Source organism: Pagrus pagrus (assembly GCF_965226575.1).
Source record: "Pagrus pagrus genome assembly, chromosome: 19".
Classification (NCBI taxonomy): domain Eukaryota; kingdom Metazoa; phylum Chordata; class Actinopteri; order Spariformes; family Sparidae; genus Pagrus; species Pagrus pagrus.
Window position 1 is genome coordinate 13761768 of NC_140203.1, and position 10104 is coordinate 13771871.

Below are 10104 nucleotides of genomic sequence, written 5' to 3' on the forward strand. Positions count from 1 at the left end.
AAGAGGGTTACACGACCCCCTGTGAGGCTTTTGCGAGCAACTGGGAACCAGCACAATAAGAGAAGAGTCGGTGGAAGAACATGTTAAATATTCAACATTAGACTTTTACTGAGAAAAACATTGCAAATGAGTCCTATTTTGCAGCTCAATTAAGAAAACAGGACACTGGGTGTTCTTCAAGTTGATGCTGAGATTTTTCTACACTGCTGAGCTCCCAGCTGCTTCAAAACAAACTCTATGAAGAGCTATTTTGGCTCCACCTGGTGGTCACATTGAGTACAACCCCTCCAAATTATTATCCACGCTTATTGCTCTGAGATGGTGCTCTAAGTTTGTATGAGCTATGGACCATCGTCCTTAACTTGATTAGAGCACACTTTACTGCCTCCCAAATCAAGCTAGCAGCCCGTTAATGTAATTGAGTCAAATAACGAAGGGCTGACTCAACAAATCAGGAACTGCTACCAATTAAACAAATGGACTTCACTGACTGGACATTGATGAAAATGTTGTGCTGTACCAAGACCCAGAGGGGAAGCCAATAACATTCATCTTTTATGTCCTTAAAGATGTAAGAAGCATATATCTCTCTCTAACTAATACCATTAATTAACCCTTAATGCAGGATCAATAACAAAAACAGATACATGTGTAAAAGGTCACCGCTCTTTGGTTTAATTGGTATTACAACACAAACAGTAAAACAAGGCACTGCGGTCAATCAGCGAAATGCGAAGGACAGCGGAAGAAGAGATAGGTAAGGTCAAGGAAGTCATCAACGGAAAAAAGCTCATGATGTGGTCTGTGTAGTGAAGACAGAGCCAGATGTTGTTCTGACGCTTCTTTTACTCGCCTCCACACAGCTCCAGCAGGATTTTGCGGTAGTCACCAGACGTGTCTCCCTGCACAGGCAGAGAAAGATCAGTGAGACTTCAAAGGACCAGTGTAGGGAATAAGTGCGATCAGTCTCATGAAGCCAAACTGTGAAGCGTCCTTACACAGATTCCAAGAACGTTAAGATCAAAGCTGGAATCCTTATTATCATTATCATCATATAATATCACAGCTGATGCATTGCAAAGCTTTCGCTGACTACAGTATTTCCCCGCCCCTCGCTCACCTTGATGAAGGAGTACAGAGTCTTGCCGTACATCTTCAGGAACTCCGCCTTAATGTCCAACATGTCGATCTCAGCCCTGGCGACCATTATTCTAATGAGGACACTGTCTGTAGTGCCCAGCCCCTGACGAGAGGGCGAGAGAAAGAGAGAAAGAGAGAGAGAGGATCTGTTTATAATGAGCTAGACTTTGCCCCTGCTGCTTCTTTTCACCACACAGAGTACGATAACATCAGTCTGCTGGTCTCATTCCATTACGAGCATGAAATATTTACCTTCATTGATTTGTATAATCGCTCCGCAAAGAACGCATTCTTGTTCCTCAAGCATTTCACTGGAAAGAGAAAACAAATGACAGCACATGAGGTGTAATGCTGTCACAACATGTATGCGTTAACTTCAGCGATAGAAATGTTCATAAGCCTAGTGATTTAAAAGTTAAAGCTAAAGTGTTTTAAAACAAAGGGAATACAGCACCAACAACTTCATCCCTGTGATGCTTCACAACATGTCTTTTATTACAGGGTTACTGTATTAGACTGCATTGATTGAACAGGTGTTACTATTATTTTTGAGCTTAAATGGATGAAAGTTCCTCTTTTTTTGGCATCTTTGGTGCCAGGTACTCACTGCAGCGTGTTTCTGCTCTAAACCTCACACAGACTATTTGGTAAACCAACAGCTGGTACTATACTGTACACGTAGCAGGGCTGCCCAGAGTGAGGCCCACAGGCCTGAAATAAGGTTCAATTCGGCCACTAGATGTTTACTAGTGAAAATAAAAGTAAAAATTAATCATGTAGGATCCCTAATTATTCATAATCTTCCTCATTTGAGCATGGCGGGCACACTGACACTTTGCGAAAGAAGTCAGTCAATAGAGGGCACTTGGGATCCGAGTATCATTTTGAATCTGTAGGCAATACAAAAGGATTTGATGGGCACCATTAACTTTCAGTTTTGGGTAGACCTGCTGTATAGTATTCCCTTTTACTTTTATGAATCTTTATAAAGCAGTGTTTCCCACACATACATGTAGATGTTACTTGGGTGGTCCACCCAGGTATATTTGGAGACCCATTTTAGCATTTTATACTTTTTTCCCCCATCCATCCGAGAGATCGATGGGATACGCGATTGATTAACTAGTGGACACTGCCCTCGCTCTTCCCCTACACACTGATTGTGATGCGACCTCTCTTATTTACTAAAGGCCTACTCATGCTATTATTTTCAACAAACTTTAAAGCCGGGTTGTTGCGATGTCATTCACATGCGCGTGCACGTTGGTTTTTATCGGCTACATAATTAATCACAAGCTCGCTCCACACGCCGCTCTCCTGCTGTAATGACAGGTGAAAAAATCTTAACTGCGAGGTGTGTTTTTTGGTCGACTTTATAAAAAATGCATTGCCGACGAAGAAAACAGATAACGTTGCTGGTAGAGAGAAACAAAAAGGTGAGACAAGACAATGTGTCTTCATTAAGGTGGACGAGTACTCAGCCAGTCTGTGGGAAACAAGGAACATTTCTCAACAAAGACAGACCTATGGCGAGGAAGACATCCTCCAGACAGCCAGACATCTCCCTCTTAATGCTATCCTCGATGTCTCTTCCAGAAATCTTCTGATACTCCTCGAAGACTGAAGGGAAAAAACAACGACAGATCTGTTCACATGACAGACTACACTGATAAACCTCAAGGTATTCAGTCTGCAAACATGATGTCTGTGAATGTGCAGTAAGAATACCTCGCAGCAGATGGACTCGGTTCCTCACACAGAGCACTGTGAGGAACTTCACCTCGTCCGTGCCCCATCGAGCCTCACCAGCCTCATAGATTTCCTAGAATCAGAGAAAAAAAAAAATGAGGGTCATGATCGAAACACACACTTTCACGTAAAAGAACCTGAACTCTTCTTGCCTTGGCATCTAGAATAGCTTGGGCCTCGTCCACTTTGTCGCTTTCATCCCGGCCAGCCTGTAATGCAGAAGACACAACAGCGTAGGAGAAAATGAGGAGGATTGCACAACATTGACAAGACAGAAAAAATACAGGAGAAAATGTATTTTTATGATGCAGAAGTGACTTTGGCTTCCCCTTCCCTAAACAATGGTTGAAAAGGGTTTGTTTTTTTTAACCACAAGTTCCTCCTGACATTTTAAAAGTCAACCCGTGGGTACAAAGGGGGGATCGATCTCAAGAAAGGAAGTGAATACACTTTACTTGAACTACATTTCCTCACCAAACTGAATGTTAACAAAGCCGTATTGAGTGCCATGATAACATTCGCATTGCTCCAAGTTGCGAGAGGTTATGTGGGCTCATGTTTGCTCACCGTGAGTAAAGACACCAAAACTCTCTTAAACATCCCGGATGTGTCTCCGCTCACAGCGTCTTCCAAGCATCCATATTCTGCCATAAAAAACATAAGAAATGAAAATATAACACATGTAATCTAATAACTGTTGAATTTTGGCCACTATGGGGCAGATAATCAATAAAAACTGACAGATACACAGCCACCACATACTATGTAGTGGCTAGTAGTTACCTGTTTCTCAAGTGTTGCTATTACATTCAATAGTCAGTTGATAACTTGTCCACTGTTTTTAGAAAGGCAGTTAATGCTGATTTGAGCTTTTCAGACTCAACCATTCAGTAAATGTTCTTTAAATAAAAAAAATAAGCTCAAAGTGGATAAAAAAGCATGAGCAACTACCTTTTACATAAAATAGTGACGTGATTTAATGTTAAAATCACAAAGACAAAGGAACACGAAGGAGTTACGGGCCATACTTTCAAAGAGATTAAGAAAAAGTTACAAGTGAATCCACTTTCATTAATTCTTACTGTGTTGTCATCTAAATCAAACTGTGCTGGAGTCATTGGTACAAAACATGTACATGTAAGTGACATCACAAAGCACTACAACAAAACAATTTATTTACAGAGACAAAATCCATTTAAGAAAACACTTTGAAAATACTTTCCATCTACTGTCATTTTAAACCGCAGAAGAACAAATGAGCAAACAATAAACTGCTACACAGCCAGCAGTGATGGCTTTTATGAATAATTTATGCCGTCCACTGTTTTCTAATAATGGAGGTCATTGCATCTGCAAACAAAGAACAGTCTATCTGTGAGGCTTAGTCACTGATAGACAATATCGGATATCATACACAACCCATATGGGGCCGACAGACACCGAGATACTCTGTGACCTAAAGTCATTCATAGACGGGGGCACACTTACCTTTCTTGTAGAAAGCATTGATGGTTCTTATTTCAGCGTTCGACCTTGAGGCCAGAATATCGATGAGACAAGCCTCCTCTGTTCCAGCCCCCTGTGATGAATGGATATGTGATCAAAATAAGATATAAAGACAATGATTACACAAGAAGGAAACATAAAGCTTAAAAGGATAAACTTTGTCTTATTTGTTCCTATATGTACTGAGGACATGTCATGACTGCATAAATATACTTTTTAAAGGTTAAATAATATCATGAAAAACCTGGGTACTGTAGTTTTCTTAGCAAACGTAACTCAAACAGGAGTAAATTGTCTAATTGTCAGGGATTATTTTCAGCTGTGGATTAATCACTTCACTTATCCTATAAAGACAGAAGCATATGAGAAACTCCGACCTTAATTGCAGTCTTTAGCTCGTACGCATCGTACACAGGTGCCAGCATCAGCAGACCTAGAACGACAGTCCTGAAGTTCCCACTCAGCTCTGAGGACAGATCATCAGCCAGGTCCTGCAGGAAGATTGGGACAGATGGATTAACAGGAAGAAACGGCCATCACTCATTCCCAGCACTTTACATATTTCATCAAGAAGGGGAATCTGTAATGAAAGCTGATTATATTTGGCATTAAAATGAGTCAGTACTGGCTTTATTTCTGGGATTTGTGCTGCCAGCGTGGACCTCACATGACCTCATACATTCCACTCTTCCTCACTGGTGTCTCCACTAGAGGGTGTGGTTTATGGACACAGTTGTGTGAACAGAGGAGCTGTTCCTCACAACTCGCCTGTGTGACCGCATGTGGGCGTCGCCAAAGTGCAACATGACTCACTCTTTCTGCCTGCGAGGATTTCCACTCACAAGCTCTGCTTTTTGTCTGCAGCTCGCTCACAGGGACTTCCAGATAACTTTATCGACATCTTAGCGGGCACAGCGAGGTGGGCTGATTATTACCTCATTAGGTCAACACAACTTACATCCCAGACTTCCCTTTCAGTTAATATATTGATCCGTATAATCGGGAAACAAGGAAACAGTCAGTGAGAAGTATACCTCTGTGGGTTCAATGTACGTCTTTTTATGGAGGTGAACATTACCCTTCCCTACAGACTACAAGGCCCTCTCTGTCCTGGTGTTTGTTTACAGGTGGGATTAATTTCTGCTTTACAGTTAATAGTTAACTTGCACACTCTCAGCTCTATGTGAGCAAAGCAAAACCCCACCTTGAGTGAAAACGTGATGAGAGGGTACACAATGGAAAAAGGCTAAGAGATGACACATCCACTGCTGCTGCCAGAAGTCTCCATCAAGGCTTCTTCTGCTTCATGTGAGTGGATTTAGGATGAAAAACACATTTTCATTCACCAGACAGAACGCTCACCTTCCCCACTGACTGTTTGTAGGCCTCTTTGATGCGCTGCCTCTGGGCAATAGTACGGTGTGCGAGGACCTCAGTGATGGTTGCCTCATTGGTGCCTGCAAGATAAAATACGACGTTGAATCTTATAAAGTTAACCAATGTTAACCTAAAATTGTACCTTGGGTCATTACGATACTAATACCGGTATCTGAAATGCCCCCGTTAAAACGCTGAATTGAGTGTCGTTGTATACGCAAGTTTATGCACCGATCTGATACCACGTGATTTAAAACCCTCAAAACCGGACCCTGCTATTTCCCGGCAGTGTCCCGAACGCATGATTGCAACTTATCAGATTTTTTACAGCACAAGAAGCAAATATCCACATATGGCAAGTGACTTGTGTAACTTTAAACTACATTTGTCAGGTGACATGGAGGGTGGAAAGTGCCAAAAACAAACAAACAAACATTTAAGTAGTTTCAACTACTAGAATGGCTGTATATAATGATAAAGAATAATAATGAATAATAATACATTTTTTCTCGTATTAATTCTTTAGGTATTTCCATGTTTTTATTGGATCACTGTCTCTTGATTGGTTAGTTTTTCTTTAGTTTTTGTTTTTTTCCCCCAATAATATTACATTCATTTTTATTGGGTTTTTTTCTGTAAGGGAGGGAAGGTTCATCGTATTAGCCTGATGGCTTATACGACCTCTCTTGATCTCTCCTGGCACATCTCTTATTTTTTAATTATCAGATTTTTGTGATCTTAAATGTGTGAAAATAGAAGAAAAAAAAACATTTTTAAGGAAGGAAAAAATGGTACTGAAACATCTCTAATTATAAGAAGAGCTGGGCCATATGGCCATATAATATTGCACTGTTTTAATTTTTTCTCACAACAGAAGATACACATCTCGAGAGTTTGACATCTTCTCAAAAGCACTTCACAAACGCTAGGACTTAGCGACAACATCAAATATTGCAATATTTTTGATCGAATACCTCAATAACAATACTGCGATAATATTGTAGTGATGACTTTTGGTGTTTTCACAAAATATTAACATAATAAGTTTGATTAATGATCACGAGTGATGTGGATATAATGACGATAACGTGATAATATCGATGTACTGTCCAGCCCTAATTGTAAGGGTCATGTATTCTTATCCTTGGAGTGTTGGACAATGAATCAAGCATCAGAACTGCAACCCTGGAGATGATCCGAACACACAGATGTTTTGTTTGCATCGTCATAGAAACCATCTGTTTGCAGCAGAGCTCAAACTGGAGTCAGGGGAAGATGATTATGTGAGCAAACCTTAACAGCATCAACATTCCTCACCATGAATGTAGCTGATAGAGAAAGAGATGTGACTGTCACACACGCCTGAGTGTTTGTCAGGATGTACCTCTCCGAGTGGCACACACCTGCCAGCGTGGTTTCAGGACAGAGCAACCCATAATGAGATTAGGTTATTATTATTTCCTGCATGATCAGCAAAGTCAAGATTCATTTTCTCCCACATCAGGAGTGGAGGAGAAGCTTTACAACACAGTGTGTCGAGGGAGTCTCTCAGCAGGATGAACGGACAATGAAAACAAAAAAAAGCTGCCATGACAACACAGGCACTGAGCAACACTGAATTTAGGTTTCAAACTTTCCTGGAGAGGAGGAGAGAGACCGAGGAAAGTACTAATTACATTTTTTTCCCCCGTAGAGGCCGAGTCTTAATGACACGGTTCAACATATCGTCGGCTAATGATCGTTTCTGGATGACAGTGGCTGGATCACTCACCAGCTCCCTTCATGGCTTCCCTGAGCTTCTGGGCATCGGCCTCTGGGTCGAAACCAGCCGCCTCAGTCACTGCACCACGGTTTCCAATCTGGTCATGAAGAAAGAGTAAATAAATACATAAAATAAATAGACATAAGGTTTAAAGTCTGCTCAAAAATGTGTTTTGCTTATTGTTCATTTCACTTGGATGTTTGGCCTTCACTGTGCTGAATGATGTATGTGCTTGTATGTATGAGTTTGAAGCTAGCAGGCCGTTTTCACATTTCTCTGCTGAAGGTTAAAAAAGTTTGAATGTGCTCACCTTCAATCTCAGTTCAAGACGATCGTGATTTTACAAAAGTTTAATGTAGAATTTTGAAATTATGACTTTTTGCATTAAATTTAATAGGCTAAACTGCTGATGAGAGTTGCAGCAGTATGCCAGTTTAAGGTATACCATTGTTATTAAAATGTGTTTTTAAAAACTGTTTTAATTCTTTTAAGGATCATTGTAATTTATAATTATAATAAAAGTTGGTGAATACTGTATATCACGAAGCTTTGATATTTTCTGAGACAGCTGTGAAAATCTCATACTGTTGCAACCTTCCTGCAGATAGGAGGAGTAATATTACATTATATATAATATTATATAAAGGTAATATTGATTAAAATGTATGTTTATGTATCACCCTGTGTCTATGTTTTGAATAAAATAAACATGACAACATAACTTTTATTGCAGGGGCCATTGTGAATCCCAACCGTGGCCGACCACATCATCACAATAATATTTAAATGGCCAATATCATTCAAATCCAAGCGAAACAAAACAGCGGAGCCTCTACCGGGCATGCAAATAAATGTAAATGTTGTTTATTGCACGGCTGTTGTATCTTTTTGCTGTGCATGGGTGGCACTTACCGCTGCCATTGTACGAAGAGTGAGAGGTTTCCCAAACTGGAAATGCAGAAAGCTGCAAGAGAGAAAACAGAGAATGATAAATGCAGTGTCAGGTTTAGGGGCGGTAAGTGGTCTGAGTTTTGAGTGTGACCCTCATTAACCTCTGATCAATATTGTATGCAATTCATCATCTCAGAGAGGCTTTCCGTCACACACATTTGGTCACGAGCTCTCTTGTGTCCCACGGCTGCGTTGGCGTCCCAGGAGCTAATCTCATTAAGCTAGAGTTTGTTTGGACACACCTGTAATTACTCGACAGGGAGCAAAGGTACTGGGAGGTTTTTTCCTGCCAGTATAGATCAACTTACACACTAACACAGCCGTCACACATCTGTCCAAATCAAATTAAATAAAAGATTACTGAGGAGAAAGATTTAGGTTATGAGCACAGCGAGTCTGTTCACAGCACAGACGTTAATAAATTGAAACTTCTTCTCTCCGTTTAAGTTTTTGCTACTTATCAGACAAAAACAGGAGTTTGACAGTGGAGGCATTTACTACTTAAACAGAGGGACCTGAGCTTTGTGTGTAGGTCCACAGCCACACCCGAGTGGTTTGTGATGTAAATAGAGGGCAGGTGGCTCCTACACACACTTCACACCATGTGTATGAACCACAGACTGTAAATATAGACAAAGTGGATCATGTTGCTTAAGCGCAAGCAGTGAATAGCCTACATTGAAACCCTGACCCGAATAAACAAAATTTTAGCTTGTTATCCCTCTGGTAAATACCTCCAGTTATTAGCCACAGCAGTACCAACATCTAACTTCACATTAGTGTGTATAGTGTGATGTCAGGGCTTGAAGGTTGTTCACATTAAGCTGTCAAACTTGTGTCTAACAGTCTGGATCGATGAAGTGTTTTCCTGTTACCTGACTTTTCATTCTCAGATGCATTATTTAGTATATTCAGCTTTTTTTCCCCTCTAAAGCATGTGATTGGATAATCAACTTATAACGTCAGCAGAATTGAGCAATAGTAGGAAAAGGTTGTATTCCTTTGAACCGAAAAAACTTGACACAAGACTTGTGTTTCTAAAGTTGTCACTGCACGTTAAAATAGCCGAAGAAATCCGCACTGTAGCGTTGAGGTTAGATGTGAGATAACAAAATGCAAAGTGTAAAACAGAAGTGATTCAGGAAGCAGAGCTGGGTAACAGTTAACTTGGCATGGAGTTAGTGGGCACACCCTGAAGACAGGGGAGCAGCCGCCTCAGTCTGAGCTCTGCTCTGTCAAATGAAAGAAGGTGAAACAGCTCGAGAACATGACGGACCGACCTGTGGAGTTCACCTTACCTGTGCTGAAGACTGGTGAGTCTCGTGAGGAGCCAGAAGACAGGGTGAAGCGTCACCGGACCAGGAAACTAGACTTTATAACAGCAGCTGCTCTCACGTCCCACCCACCGGGATGCAAATTTTATGAACAGGGTCCTCCCTTCGCGTGCACGTTAGACTGCGCGCGCGGTTTGCTGCTGCATTCCATGAATGTCGGGAAAAAACAGAACAAACAGAAAACAACTACACGTCAAAGTCTACAGCAGCTTTTGTTTTGCAGTTATTTTTCCATACAGAAAATATGAGCTCATAAAATACGACTGTTTTACAGCTGCTGCAGCA

The 10104-nt window shown here is 40.9% G+C and overlaps 1 protein-coding gene across 1 annotated transcript; it reads right to left on the reverse strand.

The window, feature by feature from the left end:
• Positions 1-652: 652 nt before the first annotated feature.
• anxa4 (annexin A4) lies at positions 653-9923 on the reverse strand. Its single transcript, XM_084383839.1, has 13 exons — positions 9784-9923; positions 8447-8498; positions 7544-7631; positions 5758-5852; positions 4773-4886; positions 4378-4468; positions 3457-3533; positions 3042-3098; positions 2869-2962; positions 2665-2760; positions 1393-1451; positions 1121-1243; positions 653-902 (listed from the first exon to the last, which is right to left on the reverse strand). The coding sequence occupies exons 2-13, from the start codon at positions 8453-8455 to the stop codon at positions 846-848; spliced, it is 960 nt and encodes a 319-aa protein (XP_084239965.1). The 5' UTR covers positions 8456-8498; positions 9784-9923; the 3' UTR covers positions 653-845.
• Positions 9924-10104: the final 181 nt, after the last annotated feature.

What these genes read in the sequence shown, in the direction of transcription:
- anxa4 (XM_084383839.1), bottom strand. An exon ending in GGAAGCCATGAAGGGAGCTG is followed by an intron (nt 5,853 to 7,543) that starts GTGAGTGATCCA and finishes TTTATCTTGCAG; the next exon opens with GCACCAATGAGGCAACCATC. An exon ending in GGATGTCTTCCTCGCCATAG is followed by an intron (nt 1,452 to 2,664) that starts GTCTGTCTTTGT and finishes TTCTCTTTCCAG; the next exon opens with TGAAATGCTTGAGGAACAAG.